The 26199-nt window shown below is 40.9% G+C and overlaps 1 protein-coding gene across 1 annotated transcript; it reads left to right on the forward strand.

Annotated features, from left to right (window-relative positions):
- The first annotated feature begins 1492 nt into the window (after positions 1-1492).
- Positions 1493-21952, forward strand: LOC139239352 (activated RNA polymerase II transcriptional coactivator p15-like). The gene is made up of 5 exons (XM_070868033.1): positions 1493-1597; positions 5664-5732; positions 10440-10553; positions 13249-13357; positions 20359-21952. Exons 2-5 carry the CDS (start codon positions 5664-5666, stop codon positions 20436-20438), a joined length of 372 nt encoding a protein of 123 aa, XP_070724134.1. The 5' UTR covers positions 1493-1597; the 3' UTR covers positions 20439-21952.
- The last annotated feature ends 4247 nt before the right edge of the window (positions 21953-26199 follow it).

Below are 26199 nucleotides of genomic sequence, written 5' to 3' on the forward strand. Positions count from 1 at the left end.
CCGTCTCCGTCGCATCTGCTCTGACGACGCCACCTTTCACACTAATGCTTCTGACATGTCTTCCTTTTTCCTCAACAGAGGATTCCCCTTCGCCGTGGTTAACATTGCCCTTAACCATGTCCGTTCTATTTCCAGCACCTCTGCTCTCATCCCTTTCCCTCCCTCTCAGAAACAGGGCAGGGTTCCCCTTGTCCTCACCATTCACCCCACCAGCCTCCACGTTCAACGGATCATCCTGGGCCATTTCTGCCACTTCCAGCATGATCCCACCACCAATCACATCTTCCCCTCCCCTCCCCTCTCAGCATTCCAAAGGGGCCGCTCCCTCCGAGACATCCTGGTCCATTCCGCAGTCAACCCCAGCACCCCCTCCCCTTTCCACAGCACCTTTCCGTGCAAGCACAGGAGATGCAACACTTGCCCTTTTACCTCCTCCCTTCCCATTATCCAGGGCGCCAATTACTCCTGATTTACAGTGATTTACTTGTACTTTTTTCAATTTAGTATACTGTATTCGCTGTTCACGATGTGGTCTCCTCTACTTTGGGTGATTGCTTTGCGGAGCACCTCCGTTCAGTCCGCAAGTGTGACCCTGAGCTTCCAGTCGCCTGTCATTTTAATTCTCCACTTCATTCCACTCTGACCTCTCCATCCTCAGTCTCCTATAACTGTTCCAACAAAGCTCAATGCTCGAGGAACAACACCTCATCTTTTGTTGAGGCACTTTACAGCCTTCTGGATTTAACATCGAGTTCAACAATTTCAGAGTGTAACTGCTTCCAATCTTTGGCTCCCTTTCCCTCAGAGCCTGTTTCTTTTTTTCTCCTTGTCTTTAATGGCAGTTGGTCATTATCCCGCCATTCACACCCTATCTGGACCAAGACCTAGCTCTGTCAAGCTCATGTGGTGGCTGGTGTGCAACGGCCACCACACGTTAAAAAAATCCATGCACAGGCATTTTCTACCTTTCAGGATGTAGTTCAGGACCTGGAATATTGGGTCCTTCATTGAAACACCTGTGAATTCATCCTTTTTTGGCGTGGAAGCAAGTCATCCTCGTTTTGAGGGACTGCCTATGATTACATGATGACCTTGACTAATGTTTTCCTAACTGCTGGCATTACCATTTCAATCTGGGCCATCATCCCTTTTGTCTCTCTAATCTCTCCTGTCTTCCACCCTATCACAGACCTTCCCTTTTGTTCTTTCTTCCCCTCCCTCGTTCTGCTCTTGTTAAAAATCTGTTCTTTTCGAACACTTCCCAGTTCTGACGATGGGTCATCGACCCGGAACGTTAACTCTGCTTCCTCTCCATAGATGCTGCTAACCCGCTGAGATTTGCAGCATGTTCTGTTTTTATTCCAGTTTTTACACTGGCCTGAACACAAAGCAATTCACAATGGAGCCTTTGTTGTACAGACACGTGGAGCTGAACTTCAACTCCCAGCATTCCGCGGGAGGAAAGGGCGGGCTTAATAACCGGAAGTGACGCTTAGGCACCAGCCCAACAGCACGAGCAGCGGCCGTTGGGGAAAAGCTCGAGCCGAGTCACTCGCTTCATCGTCGTTGAATCCGTGTCCCGAAACTCCTTATCAACGTACGTATTTCGACAATAAAATGGGTGCCAGGAGACTCGGCTTTTGGTATTTCTGTCTCAGGGCGGTGGTAGATTTGTTTCATTTAATTTTTTTTCTATATTATTCGGGCCTGAATAATGAGGGAGCTGGAAGCCATCATGCCCTCATTTGACAAGTTGACGGCGGCCAATGACAAGTGCAGCTCGATGGTTTGCAGCCAATGAGAAGCGCAGCTGGATGGGTTGCTACGTGGATTCACCCAATCAGCGCAAGGGGGGCGGGACGGGACTTACCTTTTCTTTCTGATAACGAAGTGCGTTGTCTGGGCTTTGGGTTGAATAAAATGGGAGCTGGAGGCAAAGCCGAGCCAGGGCGCAGCAGCCCCCGCCTACCGCACCGGCCCGACTGCGGCCCAGAGGGACAATAAGCAGCACTACAGCCAAATTTTAATTTTTTTAATTTTAAATGAGAATTAAGTCAGTAAAAGGGAAACTAGCAACTAAAGATGTAAAAATGTCTTAAGTTTCATGTATGATTTTAGCTGGCAATCCGTCATAAGGTGAACACTTCCATTTTTGGGAATAATTAAAACATTAATGTGAAAATATTATCATACAATGTTAGTGGTAATTACTTTTTAAATTTAAAAAAAAAAAATAAAAATCCATTTAAATAAGATGTCTGTTGTTTAGACGCACTACATGAACATATGCAAAGGTTTGAAACAGTTTTCTGCTTCAATACCATTATTTTACAATGCAAAAACCATGCGCTGCCCAACTGACTAGTCACTCCCAGTGTGTGTCCTGCCAATCACTTGGCTTTCCTGCTTCAACGTGTTTGACTTAGCCTGTCCTTGGCTTCACGTTCTCGTTTTGAGTCAGAAGGTTGTGGCGGGTTCCAGCTCCACGAGGGATTGGTGTATACGATGCAGGCTAACACTTAAGTACAGTACTGAAGGATTGCTGAGCTGTTGAAAGTGTTGTCTTTTGGATGTGATATTAAACTGAGGTGTAGTTGGCATGTTGAGCTGGACACACATGATCCTGTAGTATTCAAAGAAGAGTGGAGGGTTCTTTTGATGCCCTGGCCAACATTCCTTTTGAATAGCTCAGACAATTTATTATCTGGCCATGCATTCATGGGATCTTGCGGGCAAATTTCATTTGAGTCCGTAGCGTAAAAGGGTCCCATTGTGATGAACCAGCTAATTTCTGCACGAATTACTAAAGTATCTGAATCAGTTATTGTCTCTTGCAAAGCTTTTGACAACGTGCCACACTTTTTAGACTATTTTATGAGCTAGAATTCTATGGGATTGCCAGACAGATCTTGGGTTGGATAAGGAATTGGTTGCATTCTCAAAGGCCAAAGTTGAGATTAATGGAAATGATTGTGTGGATAGTGGACTCTCACGGGGATTGGTGTTGGGACTGTTGCTTTGGAGGAACTGTGCAAGTTCCCAGATGATATAAAGATTTGTGCAAATATTAGAACCTTTTAGAGGAGAAAAAACTACCACAATCTGATCTAGAGGTGATTGGGGAAATGAGCCAGTCATGAATTTATATAAATGTTATGCATGTGGTATGGGCTAATGCCAGTCATGTATATATCATGCAGCATTCTGTACTAAAGTCTGTTGAGCAGAAAAAAATTACCTAGTTATAGTATACTAACCTCCAAATATTTGCCACCTGTGCAGAGTGGCTATAACAAATGGGATGTATTCCTAGGATGATTCAATATAAAACAAAAAACACTATATTGTCTTTATATAAGATGATGGAGAGGCCTCTGAGAATTCAGTGTCCAATTTTAGTTCCCTTACATGGTAAATGATATGGAGGCCCTGGAAAACATTGAGTGGGACCACTATATTGATACCTATCCTTTGTTACTAGACTTGGAAAGCTTGGATTTTTTACTCTAGAAAAGTATAGATTTTTGGGAGATATAATTGAGGTCTTCAAAAATAATGAAAGGGCTAGACTGTTTGAATGAGATAGATGTGGGGGTGGGTGGAATGAGAATCGTGATGCTCAATGGACAAGCCTGTCTTTTCCTGCCCTTCATTTTTGTAGTTGGTAAGTTTTTTATTTCTCCATGTTTGATATTAAAGCTATGATGCATATACCTGTATTGTAAATATCAGAATTTTTGTTTTCAGCAATTAGTGTGTCAACTGTGGCATGTGGGTATCTCACATGCCTGAGTCAGAAGGTTATGGGTTCAAGTCCCACTCCAGGGACTTGAGCACATAAATCTAGGCTGACACTCCAGTGGAGTGCTGCTCTGTCGGAGGTGCCGTCTTTCGGATGAGATGTTAAACCGAGGCCCCGTTTGCCCTTTCAGGTGGATGTAAAAGATCCTAGGGCACTATTTCGAAGAAGAGCATGGGAGTTATTTATCCCTGGTGTCCTGGCCAATATTTATCCCTCAATCAACAGAACAAAAACACTATCTGGTCATTGCTGTTTGTGTTCCAGTAATTAAGTACAACAGCAGCCTGCCTCCACGCTGCCCATGGCCGCTGCTCGCTGCTCCTTTTATGACCCCGACCTGCCGCAGATAGTCTCTCGCAGGTCGGGGCCTCCACGGAGCAATGTGTGCAACAGCAGCGAAGAGTGAAGTCAGCAAGGTCCAGATCGTAGATTGGAGCGTGGGCAGATGCAGCAGGAGCGACAAAATCGGGGCGAACGAGCTGAGACTGTGGAGGGATGTGATCGAGGCCCAGGAGAGGCGTGAGTTCAGGGGCAGCACGGGCCAGCCCACACTGTTATGTGTGCGCACTAGTCCGTGCAGCAGAGCTGGTCTCCAGTTGTCTTGGGTAATCCTTGCCACTGGACCATCACCTAGCTCAAGCCTGTGTGGTGGCTGGTGTGCAAGGGCCACCACAAGTTTTTTTTAAAAATCCACGCACGGGCATCTTCCACCCTTGAGGATGTAGTTCGGGTGGTTCTTTCGAAACACCTGTGAACTCATCCTTTTTTTTTTGGGTGTGGAAGCAAGTCATTCTCGTTTCGTGGGACCGCCTATGACATATTCTACCCTGTTTAATTGGGTGGATGATGCTGACAACCAAAAGCACACAACTGAGTGTAAATTAACATTAATGAGCGCATGAAAAGAGTAACTGATCCAGTCAGTCTGTCCCATCCAGACCTGGTGCAGCTTTCATGTGGCCCCCACCTTAATCATGCATCTCCTGGAAGAGGCAACATTCATGATTGGAAGTGGTAAATTGAGGCAACTAATGGTTTCAAGTGTCAGTCGTGGCTCAGTGGGTAGCATTCTTTCCTGAGTCAGAAGCTTGTGAGCTCAAATCCCACTCCAGAGATTTGAGCACAAAAACCTAGACTGATACTTCAGTGCAGTGTTGAGGGAATGCTGCACTGTCTGAGGTGCCGTCTTTCACACAAGATGTTAAACCATCAGCTCTCGCAGATAGATGTAAAAGATCCCATGATGCTATTCTAGAATTGCAGGGGAGTTATCCTGGCCAATATTTATCCCTCAATCAACAGATTAACTGGTCATTATCACATTGCTGTTTGTGGGAGCTTGCTGTGTGCAAATTGGCTGCTGTATTTCGTGAAAGGTGCTTTATAAATGTAAGTCTTTTTTTCTTTTTAAAATCCATTCCTTGGTTCCCCTGCCATTTTCAGTTTTGGATTAAAACTCTTGACAATTTTCTATATTAAAGATGCTACATAAATGCAAGATATTGTTGAAGTGGGGACGAATGTGTCTTGTCTTTGCAGCTGAGGTCATCAATGCACTGACTTAACCACACACTCCTACAATTGTTTGCAACAATACTAAAATATGTCCCATTTTATTTATTGCATATTGAACCAGTAGCCTATTGAATGCAGAGTAAAGGTCTGAAGTACAGGTCTGAGTGTTGCCTTTTTTAGACCAGTAACTAGAAGTAGACTTGTCTCCATCAAATATCCTACATCATAAAGGAAGAGTTTTGTATTTTTCTGCTTTAGTGAATCTTAATTTCTTAATGTTTTATTTTCTTCAGAAATTTGGGGAATTTAATTTAAAATTACTCTTTTTTTTAAAAAAAAACAACAGATGCCTAAGTCAAGGGAAGTTGTTTCTACGAGCTCAGGCAGCGAATCGGATAGTGAAGTTGATCAAAAGGTAAGACAAAATATGCTGGTGAATGTTATTTCAAAAACGTATAACGCAGAGGGTTTATATACAAAAGCAAAATAGGGTTTATGTAGCTGATTTATATCAACTGAATGGTTCTTCCTTTTGATTGCAGTACAAGTATATTGCAAGCATGCTCACAATGCACATCAGGAAAGTGTTGCTGAGCTATCTCAAATTTGAAATGCCATCACTGTTAAGCCATTAAATATTGACATTGTGAATATAGATGGGATAATTTCAATTCAAAACCACTCTTTCCTACCGAGTAAGATCATTCCTGTTACAATTTCTTCACTGCTGTACTAAATTTGAAAACTATTCTTGGCTCCAGACTGACATCTGCGAATGAAGTATGTTAACTAGCTGATTTTATTGAAATAAATCATTGGGCCCTATGGCTTATGTCCAGAAATAGTGGATTCCCATCAGGCTCTGGAGAGGGATTTCCTCCCCAGCTGGACTAGCTTCTTCTCCCTGACCTTCAACAAGGTAATGTTCTTCAATTCCTCTCCTAATAATTGTGTTTTTCAGTTTTGCTAATGCACATTCCCCATGACCTCAACATAGTTACAAATGATGCAAAATGCATATGTTTGCAACAATACTAAAATATGTCCCATATTTTTATTGCATATTGAACCAGTAGCCTATTGAATGCAGAGTAAAGGGATGCAGCAAAAATGTTTTTCAATGCATGCATTGAGCATGTGACTCAAATCTAGTGTAGGTATAAGTGGAAATAATATTTGTTTATAACAACCAGTTGTAGTTAATTTTAAAATTGTATAGAATGTGCAGCACAGAAACAGATAATTTGGCAGAACTGGTCATGCTCCACATGAGCCTCCTCCCACCCATCTTCATCTAACTGTCCCCAGCATAACTTTCTATTTCTTTCTCCCTCGTGTTTATCTAGCATCCCTGTAAATGCATCTTTGTTATTTGCCTCAACTACTCCTTGTGGTAGTGGGTTCCACATTCTAACCACTCTGAGTACAGAGGTTTCTCCTGAATTCCCTGTTAGATTTAATTGTGACTAAGCTTATATTTATGGCCCCTAGTTTTGGTGTCTCCCACAAGTGGAAACATCTTCCCTATATCACAGAAAGAGGCTATTTGTCCCGTCAAGCCTGTACCGGCTCTCTGCAAGAGCATTTCAGCTGGTCCTACACCCTGCAAATTATTTCCTTATGGTATTTTTCCAATTCCCTTTTCAAAGCCACGATTGAAAGGCAGTGCATTCCAGATCCTAACCACTCGCTGTGTTTTTAAAAAAAAAGTTTTCCTTCTTATTGCCTTTGGTTCTTCTGCCAATCACCTTAAATCTGTCCTCTGGCACTTTATCAAATGCCTTTTGGAAGTATCCACCCTTTCATAATAATGATTATCTGATCATCCCTCAGCCTTCTCTTGTCTAGATAAAAGAGCCCCAGCCTAACCAATCTTTCCTGATGGGTATAACCCCTCCATTTTGGTATAAGAACATAAGAAATACGAGCAGGAGTAGGTTACCTGGCTCCTCGAGCCTGCTCTTACATTTAATAAGATCATTGTTGATCTGATCATGGACTCTGCTCCACTTCCCTGCCCGCTCCCCATAATCCTTTATTTCCCTTATCGCTCAAAATCTGTTTATCTCCGCCTTAAATATATTCAATGACCCAGCCTCCATAACTCTGGGGCAGAGAATTCTATAAATTTACAACCCATTGAGAAGAAATTACTCCTCATCTCAGTTTTAAATGGGCGGCTCCTTATCCTGAGACTATGTCCCCTAGTTTTAGATTCTCCTTTGAGTGGAAATATCCTCTCTGCATCCACCTTGTCGAGCCCCCTCATTATCTTGTGTTTCAATAAGATCAGCTCTCAGTCTTCTGAACTCCAATGAATATAAGCCTAACCTACTCAACCTATCTTCATAAGTCAACCCCAGCTCCGGAATCAAGCTAAGGAACATTCTCTGAACAGCCTCCAATGCAAGTATATCCTTCCTTAAATACGGAGACCAAAACTGTACGTCGTACTCTAGGCCTCACCAACACCCTGTACGGTTGTAGCAGGACATCTCTGCTTTTATACACTCTTCCCCTTGCAATAAAGGCCAACATTCCGTTTGCCTTCCTGATTAGTTGCTGTACCTGCATACTAACTTTGTGTTTCATGCACAAGGACCCCCAGGTTCCTCTGTACTGCAGCACTTTGCAATTTTTCTCCATTTAAATTATAATTTGCTTTTCTATTATTTCTGCAAAAGTGGATAACTTCACATTTTCCCACGTTAAACCCCATCTGCCAATTTTTTGCCCACTCACTTAACATATCTTTATTCCTTTGCAGATTTGTCCTCCTCACAATTTGCTTTCCCACCCATCCTTGTATCAGTAAATTTGGCTACATTACACTCTCTCCCTTCATCCAAGTCATTTAATATAGGTTGTAAATAGTTGAGGACCCAGCACCAATCCCTGCGACATCCCACTAGTCACTGGTTGCCAACCGGAAAATTATCCATTTATCTCTACTCCGTTTTCTGTTAGCATGGATAGAGGATTGGCTAACTAATATATTACCCCCAACCCTCTGAGCTTTTATCTTGTGCAGTAACTTTTTATGTGGCACCTTTATCGAATGCCTTCTGGAAATCCAAAAGCACCTCATCCACTGGTTTCCCCTTTATCCACCCTGCTCGTTACATCCTCAAAGAACTGCAGCAAATTTGTCAAACATGACTTCCCTTTCATAAAACCATGCTGATTCTGCTTGATTTGAATTTTGCTTTTCCAAATGTCCCTCTCCTGCAATTTTTCTCCATTTAAATAATAACTTGCTCTTTGATTTTTATTTTCTGCCAAAGTGCATGACCTCACACTTTCCAACATTATACTCCATTTGCCAAATTTTTGCCCACTCACTCAGCCTGTCTTATGTCCTTTTGCAGATTTTTTTTGTGTCCTCCTCACACACTGCTTTTCCTCCCATCTTTGTATCATCAGCAAACTTGGCTACATTACATTCGGTCCTTTCTTCCAAGTTGTTAATATAGATTGTAAATAGTTGGGGTCCCAACACTGATCCCTACGGCACCCCACTAGTTACTGATTGGCTACTGGAAAATGATCCATTTATCCCGACTCCCTGTTTTCTGTTAGCCAATCCTCTATCCATGTTAATATATTGCTCCCAATCCCACAAACCTTTATCATGTGTAGTAACCTTTTATGTGGCACCTTGTCAAATGCCTTCTGGAAGTCCAAATACACCACAGCCACTGGTTCCCCCATATCCACCCTGTTTGTTACATCCTCAGAATTCCAGCAAATTTGTTAAACTTGACTTCCCCTTCATAAATCCATGCTGACTCTGCCTGACTGAATTATGCTTTTCCAAATGTCCTGCTACAGCTTCTTTAATAATGGACCCCCAACATTTTCCCAACCACAGATGTTAAGCTAACTGGTCTTTGGTTTCCTGCTTTTTGTCTGCCTCCTTTTTTTTAAAATAGGGGTGTTGCATTTACAATTTTCCAATCCGCTGGGACAGCCCCAGAATCTAGGGAATTTTGGTCGATTTACAACCAATGCATCCATTATCTCTTCAGCCACCTCTCTCTTAAGACCCTAGGATGTAAGCCATCAGGTCCAGGTGACTTGTCTGTCTTTAGTCTCATTATTTTACCTGGTACTACTTCATTAGTGATAGTGATTGCATTAAGTTCCTCCCTCCCTATAGCCCCTTGATTATCCACTATTGGGGTGTTTTTAGTGTCTTCTACCATGAAGATCGATACAAAATATTTGTTCAACGTCTCTGCCATTTCCCTGTTCTCCATTTATTAATTCCCCAGTTTTATCCTCTGGGGGAACCAACATTTACTTTAGCCACTCTTTTCCTTTCTTATAAACCTGTAGAAACTCTTACTACCTGTTTATATTTTGAGCTAGTTTACTTTCATCATCTATCTTTTTTTGTATCATTCTTGAAATCCTTTTCCAGTCCCTCCATACCATTTTTACAATGTGGAGACCAGAACTGTGCAGAGTACTCAAATGTGATGGCTTTTGTTTTCTTGAGGTCAGCATCAATTGCACACCACACAGTGCTAATGAACCTTGCCCCTACTACAGATGCTAGGTTAACAGGTCCCAGATTTCATTTCTCACTTTTTTTTTAGAATATTGGAACAACATTTGCACTTTTCCTTTCTCGGGTAGCGCTCCTAACTATTTAACCAAAGCCTCCACAATCGCTTTTGTTCTTCCCATTCCCTCAACATCATATATGTCCAACATATATTAAAATTTTGTCTGAAAACTGAAATGTATAATCATCTGACCTAGATTCACTCACTGCAAATGGCAATTTAGCGCTACCTTATTTTGAATTCCAAGTGGTTTACATTTTTATCTAATATAGAGATTGTAGGCGAGTCATTGTTCTGGTTTAAAAATTGAATAAATAATCTTGGGTCAGTCTGAAATTTGAGAACTGATGGTGGTTGAATTAGTGCAGAAAATTATATTTTGTAATGGGCTGGTAGTTCTAAGGATTGATAAAGCCTTAAGTGAACCTGAGAGAAAACTTTGGCAGCAAGAAACTTCTGTGATTTGTTCTCTTCCCTGTTCCGCTTCTTTCCACCCCCCATATCTGTATATGAAAGTTAATTTTTGTAATACATTCCTCTTTGTTTTACAGGCTAAGAGAAAGAAGTCAGCTACGGTAGAGAAACCAGTAAAAAAGCAAAAGAGTGGAGAAAGTTCTGGCGGTGCAAAATGCACTAAAAGTGACAAAGATGAAAACCTATTTCAGGTGTGTGCTTTCTGTCAAAGCAATTCACAGGTATACGACTGTGATACGGCTAGCTTTTTTATGCAATTATAGTGTACAATATATATGATTTATCCTAATGTTGGAGACTGCATGTTTGACTTACAAGAGATCCAGAAAATAATCTGTTATGTGGTGTTCATTTGTAGTATACTGATGCTTTACTCTTGTGGCTCCAGAAGGTTAATAGGCAGTGGCCCAGAAGTTGGCCAGCAGTTAACTTATCATCATCATCATCATCATAGGCAGTCTCAATCGAGGAAGACTTGCTTCCACTCTAAAAGTGAGTTCTTAGGTGACTGTATAGTCCAATATGGGAATTACAATCTCTTGTTACAGGTCGGACAGACAGTCGTTGAAGGAAAGGGTGGGTGGGGAGTCTGGTTTGCCACATGCCTCTTCCGCTGCCTGTGCTTGTTTTCTGCATGCTCTTGGCGACAAGACTCAAGGTGCTCAGCGCCCTCCCGGATGCTCTTCCTCCACTTGGGGTGGTGTTTGGCCAGGGACTCCCAGGTGTCGGTGGAGATGCATTTTATCAAGGACGGTTTCCTCTGCTCACCTGGGGCTCACTTGCCGTGTGGGACTTCTGAGTAGAGCGCTTGCTTTGGGAGTCTTGTTAGGCATGTAAAAAGGGCTGGTCGAGTGTGGTCAGTGCTTCGATGCTGAAGGTATTGGCCTGAACGAGGACATGAACTTTGGTGCGTCTGTCCTCCCAGGGGATTTGCAGGATCTTGCGGAGACGACGCTGGTATTTTTCCAGCGATTTGAGGTGTCCACTGTATATGGTCCACGTCTCTGAGCCATACAGGAGGATGGGTATCACTACAGCTCTGTAGACCATAAGCTTGGTACCAGATTAGCTTATGGGAAGGGAATGAGCTGAGTCTGGTGGAGTGCTCCAGGTAAAGGCCTTTGCCTATTTCTTTCAAGACACAGATCTCTGTTTCTAAGAGATTTAAAGCCTTTTTACATTATTACTGTCGCTGTCCTAACTAAGACCACTCTGATACAAAAGCAAAATACTGTGGATGCTGGAATCTGGAATAAAAACACAAAATGCTGGAAATCTCAGCAGGTCAGGCAGCATCTGTGGAGAGAAAGCAGTTAACATTTCTGTGGTGTTTGGGAATTTAAGAGTATATATCACTTTTTAAAATCTGGTGTGCAAATATTGACTTAATTTTATTTTAATTTAGGCATCATTGAGGAGGGGGGTGGGGTTGAAGTTAAAGGATACCCTCGAGATTTCTAAGATGCACTCAATCGGTATTTGGGTGTATTGGTAACCAGGAAAGTAACAAATTTGACCAAGTACCCAGGAGGATTGTTATTTGCATGTTTAAGTAACTAAATTAGTACAGTTGTGACTCTTTCATGCCTAATTGAATCTAGATCATCTGTATTCAGTTTCCTGCTGCATTGGTAAAATGTGCATTTGCTGTTAATCCATTATCTTGGTGAATGTATGATTGTACATACTGCTTTCATATCCATTGCAGTAGGATTATGCAGGTTGCAGTCAATGTTTAATTGTCTTAGACATTGGAGGGTAAGTACCTGTATAATCTCATGATATAGGTGGAATCATAAAATATATTTGCTAAATGTAAGATTACAGGCATAAGCACATCTATATATCAATCTAATGTTACAGTGCATTTATATTGTCTTTCCATTTATTAAACCAGAAATGTAAATTAAGGGGTGATTGTGCTGTTGGAGGTATTTTAGATTGTTTTGGCCTATGTGCTGAATGTACATTGGCTTGCTGGTGAAGGCAGCTGTGTTTATTGGCTCAGTGGGTGAGACTGGATTGCTTGCTCCCAACCTGCACAAGATAGCAAAACCATTCTTCTGCCATTAGCCTATAGGCCAGTATTTTGAAAATTAAAAAAAAAACTTGCATTTATATAGCGCCTTTCACAACCACTGGTTGTCTCAGTGATTACAGCCAATTAAGTATTTTGAGTGTAGTCAATGTTATAATGTAGGAAATGCAGCAGCCAATTTACCACAACCTATAATGTGCTAATGACCGGATAAACTGTTTTTATGTTGATTGAAGGATAAATATCGGCCAGAATACCAGGGATAATGCCCCTGCTCTTCGAAATAGTGCCGTGGGATCCTTTACGCCCGCCTGAGAGCAGATGGATGTAAAGTTTAACGTCTCATTCGAAAGACAGCACCTCTGACAGTGCAGCATTCCCTCAACACTGCACTGAAATGTCAGTCTAGATTTATGTGCTCCAAACCCTGGAGTGGGACTTGAACCCACAACCTTCTGACTCAGAGGCGAGAGTGCTACCCACTGACCCACTGAACCACGGCTGATACTAGTTAGCAATTTGAACTGACTGCTTGTTCCCTGTCTCCTGCATCCTGATCTTATTTTTTGAGTAAAATTACAATAATTTTACTTGTATCCTGATCTGGAAGACAATTGAACCAGCTAGGCAATAGGTGTTCAAAATTAGGCAGAATGTCTTCAGTAAATCAACTAACGAGTTGAAATTGTGCCTTGCAGTATTAGTAACTTGTTCTGAAATTGCTTTATCCAGGCAAAGGAATTTCATATGACGGTGTCATTGCTAATATTGTACAGTGCAATTTTAATCATTTAAGTTACTATGCTAATTAGACAACGAATTAATTTTAGATGCATCTTTATTGACAGATTGGCAGGATGAGATACGTCAGTGTGCGTGAGTTCAAAGGCAAAGTCCTAGTTGATGTCAGAGAATACTGGATGAACCAAGATGGTGAAATGAAGCCTGGAAAAAAAGGTAAAGTATGTCAAGGTTATTGGATGTATGTTGGCAAGATACGAATGAGGGCGCAAATTTAAGGTATTCACTGAATAGTCCCACTCAGCCGTGGTCACCCCTGTGCCAGCTGTGCTGGTTTCAGGTTAAGCAATGCCTCTATTTCAAAATTCTCATATTTGCAAATCCCTCCATGCCCTCTCCCCTCCATATCTCTAATCTCCTCCAGCCCCACAACCCTGAGATGTCTGCACCACTCTAATTCTGCCCTCCAGAACATCCCTGATTGTAATTGCTCAACTATTGGTGGGCGTGCCTTCTGTTGCCTCAGCCCCAAGCTCTGGAACTCCCTGCCTAAACCTCTCTGCTTTTCTACCACTCTTTCCTTCAACACGCTCCTTAAAACATACCATCCTTGACCAAGCATCTGGTCATCTGTGCTAATTTGTACTTATGTGGCTTGGTATCAAATTTTTATCGCATAATATTCCTGTGAAGCACCTTGGGATGTTTTACTACGTTAAAGGCACTATATTAATACAAATTGTTGTAGATTAGATGAGGTGGCTAATGGAGAAAAATGCCGATCCAGATTGATGTGCTGCTTGGTCTCTGTGCTGTAATATTAGAAACAAATAGAAGCAGGAGTAGGCCATTCAAGCCTGCACTGCCATTCAATATGATCATGGCTGATCCTCTATCTCAATACCATATTCCTGCTTTCTCCCCATACCACTTGAGGCCTTTTGTATCTAGATATCTATCTTAAATATATTCAGTGACTTGGCCTCTGCAGCCTTCTGTGGTAGAGAATTCCACAGGTTCATCACCCTCGGAGTGAAGAAATTTCTCCTCATCTCAGTCCTGAATTTCCTACCCCGTAACCTGAGACTGTGACCCCTTGTTCTAGACTTCCCAGCCAGGGGATACATCCTCCTTGCATCTCGTTCTTCTAAACTCTAGTGCATACAGGCCTAGTCGACCCAATCCCTCCCCAGGAATCAGCTTGGTGAACCTTGGTTGCATTCCTGCTATGGCAAGTATATCCTTTCTTGGATAAGGAGAATAAAACTGCATGCAATACTCCAGATGTGGTCTCACCACGGCCCTGTATAACTGTAGTAAAACATCCTTGCTCCTGAACTCAAATTCTCTTGCAATGAAAGCCAACATACCATTTGCCTTCCTAACCGCTTGCTGCACCTGCATGTTTGCTTTCAATGACTGGTGTACAAGGACACCCAGGTCCCTTTGTACATCGACATTTTCCAAGCTATCACCATTTAAATAATACTTTGTGTTTTTCCTACCAAAGTGGATAACTTCACATTTATCCACATTATACTGCATCTGCCATGTGTTTATCCACTCACTCAACCTATCTAAATCGTCTTTGCATCCTCCTCACAACTCACAATCCCACCTAGTTTTGTGTCGTCAGCAAACTTTTGAAATATTACATTTGGTTCCCTCATCCAAATCATTTTTTTAAAATATATATATATAAAATATATATATATATATATAATATATATATATAATATATAATATATATATAATATATTTTATATATATATATATAGCTGGGGCCCAAGCACTGATCCCTGTGGTACCAGTCACTGCCTACCATCCTGAAAAAGACCCATTTATTCCTACTGTTTCCTGTCAGTTAATCAATTTTCAATCCATGCCAGTACATTACTCCTAATACTATGTGCTTTAATTTTGCACACTAACCTCTTATGTGGGACTTTATCAAAGGCCTTCTGAAAATCTAAATACACTATATCCACTGGTTCTCCCTTATTTATTCTATCAGTTACATCCTCAAAAAACTCCAGTAGGTTTGTCGAACACTATTTTCCTTTCATGAATCCATGTTGACTTTGATCCCATTGATACACTCTAAGTTATCACAACCTTTTATAATATACTGTAGCATTTTCCCTACTACTGATAGGCTAACCGGGCTGTAGTTTCCTGTTTTTTCTCTCCCTTTTTTTAAAATAGTGGGGATACATTTGCCACTCTCCATTCTGCAGGAATGATTCCATAATCCTATAAAATTTTGGAAGATGACAACCAATGCATCCACTATTTCAATGGCAACCTGCATCCCAGAAATGAGAGGTAATCAGGCCCTGGGGATTTATCTGCTTTCAGTCCCAATAGTTTCTCCAGCGCTATTTTCTTAATCATTTCTTTTAATTCCTCTTGCTCATTAGACCCATGGTTCCCTAGCGTTTCTGGGACGTTATTTGTGTCCTCTTCCGTGAAGACTGAACCGAAGTATTTAATTGTTGTTCCCCATTATAAATTCTCCTGTTTCTGACCTGTAAAGGATCTACATTTGTCTTCACTAATCTTTTTCTTGTAGAAACTTTTGCAGTCAGTTTTTCTGTTTCTTGCAAGTTTACTCTCGTACTCTCTTTTCCCCTCTTAATCAATCTCCTGGTCCTTTTTTTGCTGAATTCTAAGCTGCTCCCAATCCTCAAGCTTGCTATTTTTTTCTGGCAACTTTGTATGACTCCTCTTTGGATCTAATACTATCCTTAATTTCTTTTGTTAGCCATGGTTGGGCCACTTTTCCTTTTAATGTTTTTGCCCCAGAAAGGAATGTATAACTGTTGCAATTCATGCATTCGTTCCTTAAATGTTAACCATTGCCTATCCACCGTCATATCTTTTAATGAACAGCCAATTCATTCCTCATGCCTTCGTAGTTTCTTGTGTTTAGATTTAGGACCCTAGTTTCGGATTGGACTACTTCACTTTCCATCTTAATAAATAATTCAGTCATGTTATAGTCACTCTTCCCTAAAGGAAGACTGATAATTAACCCCTTCTCACTGCACAATACCCAATCTAGGATAGCCAGTTCCCTAGTAGGCTCCTCAACGTACCGGTCTTAAAAAAAATCCTCTCATATACACTCCAGGAATTCATCCTCCACAGAATTATTACTGATTTGGTTAGTCCACTCTGTATGTAGATTAAAGTCACCTACGACTATTGTAATACCCTTGCATAAGAACATAAGAAATAGGAGCAGGCTTGGGCCATATGGCCCCTCGAGCCTGCTCCGCCATTTAATACAATCTTGGCTGATCTGAACATGGACTCGGGTCCACTTCCCTGCCCTCTCCCCATAACCCCTTATTCCTTTATCGGTTAAGGGAATTCCCTTGTTACATGCATCTCTAATTTCCTGTTTGGTGCCATCCCCTACAGTGCCACTACTGTTTGGAGGCCTATAGACAACTTCCAATGTTTTCTGCCCCATGGTGCTCATTGGCTCCACCCAGACTGATTCTACATCTTGATTTTATGAGCCAATATCTTTTCTCACTATTGCTCTGATTTCATCCTTTACTAACAACACCACACCACCTCATTTTCCTTTTTGCCTGTCCTTCCCAAATAATATCCTTGGATATTCAGTTCCCAACCTTGGTCACCCTGCAACCATGTCTCCGTTGTTGCAACTATCGTATCCGTTTACATCTATTTGCGCTTTTAATTTGTCTACCTTATTACGGATGCTTTAAGCATTCAGATACAGTGCTTTTAGATTTCAACATTATTAGACATCTTAACATTATTTTGTACTATTTGTCTTATTTTTTCTTACCTGGACCCTATTTGTTAGTGCACTTTTTTTTGTATGTATTCTCTGTCCCTGACAGAATCTGATTATCCTTACCACAATCACTTTGCTGCATTGCTTCCTTTTCTTTTTTCTAACATTTCTTTTGCTCTCCACTGAGCCCCCCCCCCCCCCCCCCCCCGATTTAGTTTAAAGCCCTTTCTACCTCCCTAGTTATTCGATTTGCTAGAATTCTGGTCCCAGCATAGTTCAGGTGTAGTGCGTCTCCACCGAACAGCTCTCTCTTTCCCGAGTATTGGTGCCAGTGTCCCATGAATCAAAACCACTTCTCCCACGCATTCATCTCCCTGATTCTATTGACCCTATGCCAATTTGCTTGTGGCTCGGGTAATAATCCAGAGATTATTACCTCTTGTGGTTCTGCTTTGCAATTTAGTCCCTAGCTGCTCAAACTCTCTCAGCAGAACCTCTTCGTCCTACCTATGTCATTGGTACCTATGTGTACCATGACAACTGGATCCTCCCCGCTTGCTCCCAAGTTCTTCTCCAGCCCGGAGGAGATGTCCTTTACCCAGGCACTGGGTGGGCAACACAGCCTTTGGGACGCATGTTCTTGGCTGCAGAGAACCCTATCTATCCCCCTAACTATACTGTCCCCTATTACAACCATCTCCACCCTGCAGTCTGCACACTTGTCCTCAAGGGTTGCAAGAACCTCAAATCTATTAGACAAGTGCAGGGACTGAGGCTACTGTAATACTACCTCCTGGATCCCTGTACCTGCCTCACTCGCAGTCACACCCTCCTGTCCCTGACCATGTGTCAATTCTAAAGTATTTAATCTAGAGGGTGTGGCTGCCTTCCGGAGCAAAAGGTCCAGGTAACTTTCTCGCTCCCTGATGTCTCAATGTCTGCAGCTCGGAGCCAAAGTTCGTCGAGCTGCAGACACTTACCGCCGATGTAGTTGCCCTGGACCAAAACGTCCAGAAGTATCCACCTATTGCAGCAGCAACACATCTCCTGTTTTCCCATTATTTAATTTAATTATTAGTTTAGTGTTAAAGTAGTTTATTAAATTCATTAAATAAAGGTTAGTTTTTAGAATTTTTAGTTATATGCTATATGTAAACTTAAGAAAAACTTAGCCCACAGTCACTACCAATCACTTGTCTGCGATGTCACACAGCAGAGTTCTTCCCACCCGGAGCCGTGCGATCTCCTGGGAGAGGCAAAAAAATAGATTTAAAAACCCAGGCCAATTTTGGGGGTGGCGGGGGGGGAAATCTGGGAAAATTCCTCTCCGACCCAACCAGGTGATCAAAACTAGTGTAGGAGATCACACTGGATCTATTAGATTCCTTGAAGTTGAAGGTCTGCTGTGGCTTTTATCCCCACCTCAGGCCTTAGTCTACTCAGTCACTGCAGAAGAAGTTGGAAAAACAAGGCAAAGCAACACCTCCCACCCCCACTTCACCAAACTCTCCAGTTTCCCATTCTGCTGTTGCACTGTGTGCTAACAGCACTCAGCCCTCTGATTTTAAACTGCTTGTGACTCAGATGAGTCACCACTGGTCAGCTGTTTAAAGAACCGTTTTTTAAACTAACTGGCTAATTAGCTAAGTATTGGTGAGCTAGCTTGTTTGTCTCTGCTTAAGCCTGAAAGAATCCTAAATGTTTAACTGTTAATCTTACTTAGAAGCTACTAGCAATTGCCACTAGCAATTAACATAGTAATATTGTTATTTTACATGCTTGGAAATATAAAATCACTGGACATTGATCAGAAAACATCTGGACTATTATCACCAAATGTCACTCTTGTCTGTTGCTGCAATGTTAAGCCTTGCAGCACATTTGCATTAATATAATACTGTTAACAGCAGAGCATAGTGATTCTATAATGAACAACACACTAAAGAGGTGACATCCCAAGGCTGAGGCACTAAACATTTCCTTACATTGACCCTCTAACAGAGAGCCAGTGACTCACCACAAACTTAAAAAAAAATAGCTGTTCTCAGGTTGCAGATCTCATCATAGAATAGTACAGCAAAGAAGGAGGCCATTTGGCTCATCGAGTCTGCACCGACTCTTTCGAAGAGCATTCCAGTCCCACTCCTCTTTTCCTATGTCGTTACAATTTTTTTCTCCCTTGTATTTATCTAATTATCTTTTGAAAGCTACTATTGAATCTGTACCCACCACCCTATTGGGCAGTGCATTTCAAATCCTAACCACTCGTGTTAGTGTTTCCTCTGGTTCTTTTGTCAGTGATTTGACTGTTACCCTTCAGGAACCAATTATTGAAGTAAAGTGTCTTCAGTTGTATTCAAAACATTTTTTCCACCCAAAGCTAAACAAATGTAACACACTTGTCCATCCTGGTGAACAGATAGCTTTTTGGACTCTAGGGGAAGTCGAGGGATATGGAGATCAGGCGGGAAACTGAAGTGAGGTCAAAGATCAGCCATGATCTTATTGTATGGCAGAGGAGGCTCGAGGAGCTGTATGGCCTATTCCTAATTCTTATGAATCTTCTCCACTTGTAGCAATTGATCCTATGATACAATTTGTTTGTGGAAGGTTCAGGTTTCATGTTCAGTCCTTCATTCCTGCTATGTAAAGAAAATGGGAAAATCTGAAAGGAAATCCATAGAAAAGGCAAGATAATGTTTTGGATACATACCCTTTATCTGAGCTTATCAGAGCTCTGAAGAATAATGCACCTGAAATTTTAACTGTCCCTTTCTCTTTATGGATGCTATGCTATCTGAGGTGTATTGTACTGATGTATGAATGGGTATATGCTTCATGGAATGGTTGGATATAGCTTGTTCCTACAATTTCCCATATTGGGATGGGGAGCGAGCTTTGTGGAACACCCCTAATGTTTGTCTATAAATCATCATTGGCAGTGACCCAAATGCAAATTGCTTCCTTTTCCTGATGGTGAAATACAATTAATGGGAGGAGAGAAATAGAAGAAAGGTATTGCTTCCTGATAGCTCAAATTATTTTTAATAAGTAATTGAGCTGTACTGACCAATAAGAGTTATAATAAATGATTTACCATTCTAAATTACTATTGAACAACTCCAGAGAGTGCGTAAGAGTGATCTTCAGTTGAGGACACAATCTGACTACAGTGTGGTGCATTTCCAAATGCCTGGCAACACCTATTGTCATGGTGCATGTATAAATAATGACTACTTAAACAAGTTACTGTAGGCTGAGTGGGCACCCTTGGAACTATATCCCCTGCAAGGAGTCAATACCTTCAGAAAAGGAAGAAATGTAATAAGTAAAGAGGTCGATGATTATATAAAATGTGTTTTATAATTATGAAGCTTTGATTCCCATTGCCATTTGTTACACTTTCTCTCTTTCCCCCCCCCCCCCCCCCCCCCCGATTTAGGAATCTCTCTATCACCAGACCAATGGAATCAACTGAAGGAAATGATTCCTGACATTGATGATGCAGTAAAAAGATTATAGAATGTCCATACAAAGATGTACCCTGCTTTTTGTCATTGAACCTGTCCATCTTTAACATTTACTTGTTTTCTAAAAGAAGAAATTAAGCTTGTTTTGTATTGTAATGGTCCTAATGTGACTGTTTTATGTATACGCAGTCCATCCCAGCTTTCATATTTTAAAATCTCTCCAAGGGGTACACTATTTAGAAAAGTGGTATGGGATTTGTTTTTAGTATTAAAATTATCTTTTGTTTCTTGATTTGATGTTTAGCAACTGCCATAATCATGTCTAGACTGTTGCTTGTAATATCCTGAGCTAGTAGATACAAATACTTTCGAGAACAACTTCATATTTAAATTCATGCAGTGCAATCAATATTTTTTTTGTGTAGGGTCCAATCGTTGAATCCTCTGGGTATTTCAGATTGGCATTTTTAGCTTTCCCCAGTGGCCTTGTGGGTAAATGCACCACCAGGTGTAGCAATAAGCCATACAGGTCAGAAGGTCCCAGGCTTGATTTGTGCTGTGTTAGCCGAGTTGATCACGGCTACAGCAGCAGTTGGGCTGCCTCAATTTGCCTCTATCATCGGATAGGAAGGGTGAAAATCAGTCAGGGTTTCCACTTGTGATTGCCTTTCACTGTCCAATACTGGAAAATGAACGTGTTGCTGTCTGCTGAGGGCAGGGTTAAGCTTAGCTATGTTGCTGTACTTGGTTGGAACAGAGTTTGAATCATACACTCACTATGAAGAATGACATCTTGAATGAGTTGCCAAAGGGCTATCCGAGTCTGGAACTCCACTCCAATAAGAGTTGATGTCTTCAAGAAGGATGGAGAGGGGATGAAAAAACATTTACTAGCGGAACATTGTTTGACTAAATGTTTTGCTTTTTGTTTTTGTGAAAGAAAGTACTATAAAGCTTCTCGCAGAGCTTCTGATAATGTAATATAGATATGCCCTGTTTTCTTCTGGAGGTGGAGTTGATGGATGATGTGCTGTTTGGTTCCTCCACAAATAATCAAAACCAGTTCTGTTCTTCGCACAAATATTTGTTGGACTCCATAGTTGAAATAAATTGATTTTAACCGTGGATTTTTCAAGCTCTGTTTTGGACTAGTAAACAGTTTTAATAGCTTTGTCATAACTAATTGAACTGATGCAGGGAACTGCAGCAGATGTTGCTTGGATAACAATAGCAATTAGTTTAAAATGTATATCTCAATATAGCTGTCATTTAGTCCAAGAGTTTTAAACATTTCCCTAATCTCTGATTTGCTCTGAGCGCAACTGTTTAAGTGATGGCTACTTAGGAAAAGTTTTCATCTGAAAAGTGACTGGTCAATCATACCACCATGTGGACTCTTGTCACAGTACTTTCATGAAGTACCACTCCCAGTTTAATATTTCCACACAGCATGCTTTGACTATTATCAATATGCTTTTGTATTATTTCACCATGTTTGTCCACATTTCTCTGATCTGTATTGAAATATGGTAAAGCAAATAAAGCTGTTGCGGCAACTTGATCTGACTTTGACTTTGACTTGTTAATTCACTGAAGTTTATTACTAAAGAATTATGTAAACATTTCTTGCATTTTAAAAAGTTACTATCATGACTTTTTAAGGCCACAGGGATGTTTATTTTTAACTTTGGTTCTGTGGACCTACATTAATTCAGCGCAGTCATTAATTGAAAAGTTAAGCCAAACATGAAACTGTTGGTATTTGAGTTGAACACCAATGTGTCGCACAAAAGATACTGCCTTTTTAAATTCACAATTTTGCAGTGTATAAAATAAAGTGCAACTTTTTTTGTTAATGTGTGGTATTAATTGGATGCATGCCTGCTGATTCTATTAAACAGTCAACAGACTGGTTACTGTTGCCCTGATTGGAGCAAGTAACCTAGAAATTAATGTTAATGGAAACCTATTTGTTGTGTAACAAATGGTTGTTTTGCTATTCATCAAGATTATTGTTTTATCTTAGTAAATTGTTTTTTATTAATGCCGAGCTAAGTGGGCTGTTAAAGGAAGATCATCTTTGAAATATTTCTTTTCCAAGCACCCAACAGCGTATAAATTGTTAAATCGTGAGCTTGTCACGAGTATGTGATGTGGTCAGAGCGCTGCACAGCGTTCCTGACACTTTTTTTTTGTCAAGGTGGTGTCATTCTCCAGTGAGATATTGGTTCGTTGTTGCTTTTGTTTACTTGAAAACACGTTTAGATGGTGTCCTTTTTTTAAATTGCAATAGTAATGGCTTAATTTAAAAACTGGTACTGAATTAAAATGTCAATTTTGACTGCACATATACTACAATAAAAGCATTAGTTTGTTTCTGTTAAAATTGTGATGGTTAAAGTGATACTTTGCTTGAATAAACTTCCCACTGGTTAAAGTAACAGCGGGGAAACAACATGGTTGTATTTGCATTCTTCTATTGCTATAATTGCTTTATACTTTGTCCTAATTAGGGTTTATTATTTGGCCCTTGCTGATCATCTTCTGTTGAATTAGTTGCAGGCTGCTGGTAAAATCTTTTCTTCCTGTTTATTAAATGGGCTGCAGAGTTATAAATATTTAAGCAAGATTGCTGAAGTGTTAACAACACGGACTGGGTATTGAATTGAGGACCTCAGTTACTCAATTCCACAGGCAGCCTACAAAATGAATTGATTACCAATTAACAGTATAGCAAACCAAAATACAAATGGGTGGAGGCATATTAAAGATGAGAAAAGACCATTCTAGATATTGGAACTGAAGTGGATTTTGGCTGCTTAGTACATTAGATATTTACATACATGTAACAAGTAGTGTATTTTACAACCTGTAGAGTGCATACAGATCTGATGCTGCTCAACCTGGCTGATCCAAATTTAGCATGGAGATTGGATCAAATACTGAAGGGTGTTTTGAAATACAAATTGACCTGATGACTGGGTAAAAGGGATAAGCTATCGATCGTGAAGTTATGTAGGTCAGAAATGTGTTTAAATACTTATGAAAGAGCTGTAGGAGCCCTTTATGCATAGTCTGCTAGATGGTAATACTGTTCATTATAAATGTGTTGCTGCAACTCAAACTTGGCAAGTTCCAACATTTCCTAATAGATTACCTGTGGCCAAGATATTGGCGTACGAACACATGAACTTAAATAGGAGCAAGAGGTTGCAGTATGGTCCTTCGAGCCTGCTTCCCCCATTCAATTACATCACGGCTGATCTTCAACCTCAACTCAAACTTTCCTGCCTGATCCACACGCAAGGTTACTGCACAAGATAAAAGTTCATGGGGTTGGGGGTAATCTATTAGCATAGATAGAGGATTGGCTAACAAACAGAAAAGAGAGTCAGGATAAATGGTTCATTCTCTGGTTGGCAATCAGTAACCAGTGGGGCGCCACAGGGATCAGTGCTGGGACCCCAACTATTTAAATCTATATTAACGACTTGGAAGAAGGGACCGAGTGTAATGTAGCCAAGTTTGCTGACGATACAAAGATGGGAGGAAAAGCAATGGGAGGAGGACACACAAAATCTGGAAAAAGGCATAGGCTAAGTGAGTGGCCAAAAATTTGTCAGATGGAGTATAATGTTGGAAAGTGTGAGGTCATGCACTTTGGCAGAAAAAAATCAAAGCAAGTTATTTAAATGAAGAAAGATTGCAAAGTGCTGCATGAAACAAAAGATTACTATGTAGGTATAGTAAGTGATCAGGGAGGCCACTGGTATCTTGGCTTTTATTGCAAAGGGAATGGAGTATACAAGCAGGGAAGTCTTGCTACAGTTGTTTAAGATAGTGGTGAGGTCACACCTGGAATACTGCATGCAGTTTTGATTTCCATATTTACAAAAGGATATACTTTGGAGGCAGTTCAGAGAAGGTTGATTCTGGAGATGAGAGGGTTGACTTATGAAGAAAGGTTGAGTAGGTTGGGCCTCTTGATTGGAATTCAGAAGAATGAGGTGACCTTATTGTAACGTATAAGATTATGAGGGGACTTAACAAGATGGATGCATAGAGGATGTTTCCATTGATGGGGGAGACTAGAACTTAATCTTAGAATAAGGGGCTGCCCATTTAAAACTGAGATGAGAAATTTCTTGAGGGTTGTGGATCTGTATAATTCGCTGCCTCAGAGCTGTGGAAGCTGGAGCATTGACTACATTTAAGACAGAAATAGATCGTTTCTTAAAACGATAAGGGGTTATAGGGAGCGGGCAGGGAAGTGGACCTCAGTCCATGATTGGAACAGCCATGATCGTATTAAATGGTGGAGCAGCCTCGAGGGGCCGTATGGCCTACTGCACCTTTTTTTTATGTTCTTATCCCTTATTTCCCTTTTTAGTATCCAAAAATGTATCAATTTCAACATTGAATATACTCATCGGCTAAGCATCCACAGCTTGCTGTAGAGAATTCCAAAGATTCACAATCCTGAGTAAAGAACTTTCTCTTCATCTCAGTCTTAAATGGCTGACCCCTTATCCTGAGACTATGCACCCTAGTTCAGCCAGGGAAAACAACCTCTCCGTATCTACTCTGTAAAGCCTTCTAATAATTTTATACGTTTTAATGAGATCACCTCTCACTCTCCTGGAGTTCAGAAGAATATCGGCCCGTTCTAGTCAATTTCTCATAAGGACAACCTTCATCCCAGGAATCAGTCTAGTAAACCTTTGTTCCACCCCTGTAAGGTAAGAATATCCTTCCATGGGTATGGAGACCAAAACTCCAGACGTGGTCTCCAGTCCTGTACAATTGCAGCAAGAGTACTTTAGGAAACGGTTTAAACTAGCTTGGCAGGGGGATCGGAACCGGAGAATAGATTCAGTGGGGACAGAAGCAAAGCTGCAATTGGAAAGTAAAAAGTGAATTTGGAAGTCCGGAAACAAGGGCTATAAAATAGACAACAAGGAAGTTTGGCAGTGCTAAATGGTATATACTTCACTGTAAGTAGTATAGGGAATAAGGCAGATGAGCTGAAAGCACAAAGACTGTTGGGTGTATGATATAGCTATTAATGAGACATGGCTGAAAGAAGGGCAGGTATGGCACCTCAACATTCCTGGTTACAATGTTTTCAGACGGGATAGCAAGGGGGATAAAAAAGGAAGCGGGGTTGCAATATTGATTAAAGAAACAATTACATCTGTGAGTAAGGATGTTATGTTGGAAGGATCATGAAATGAGGCCATATGGGTTGAATCATTGATAGGGAGCTTACTATAGCCCCCCCCCAAGCAATCAGGGAGATAGAAGAGCAAATATGTAGGCAAAGTTCTGAGAAGTGCAAAAACTATAAAGCAGTAATGGGGGATTTCAACTACCCTAATGTTAAATGGGATAAAATTAGTGTGAAGGGTGTAGAGGATGTGGAATTCATTGTAGGAATTCAAGAGAATTTTTTAGCCAGTATGTAGCAAGCCAACAAGGTTTTGGACTTAGTTTTAGGAAATGAAGCTGGGCAGGTGGAAGGGATATCTGGTGCTCGTGCCCATAATTCAGTTAGATTTAGGGTAGTTATGGAAAAGGACAAAGATAGACCAGGAATAAAAGTTCTCAATTGGGGAAAAGCCAATTTTGCTAAGCTGAGAAGTGATTTAGCCATAGTGGACTGGAAAACAGCTGCTAAAAGTTAAATCAATGTTGGAGCAGTGGGAGGTATTCAAGGAGGAGATCGGAAGGTTCAGAGTAAGTATGTCTCCTAAAGAAAAAGGGTGGGACTAACAAATCTAGAGCCCGGATAAAGAATAAAAGGCTTATGACAG

This window comes from Pristiophorus japonicus, chromosome 2 (genome assembly GCF_044704955.1).
Source record: "Pristiophorus japonicus isolate sPriJap1 chromosome 2, sPriJap1.hap1, whole genome shotgun sequence".
NCBI classification, from domain to species: Eukaryota; Metazoa; Chordata; class Chondrichthyes; family Pristiophoridae; genus Pristiophorus; species Pristiophorus japonicus.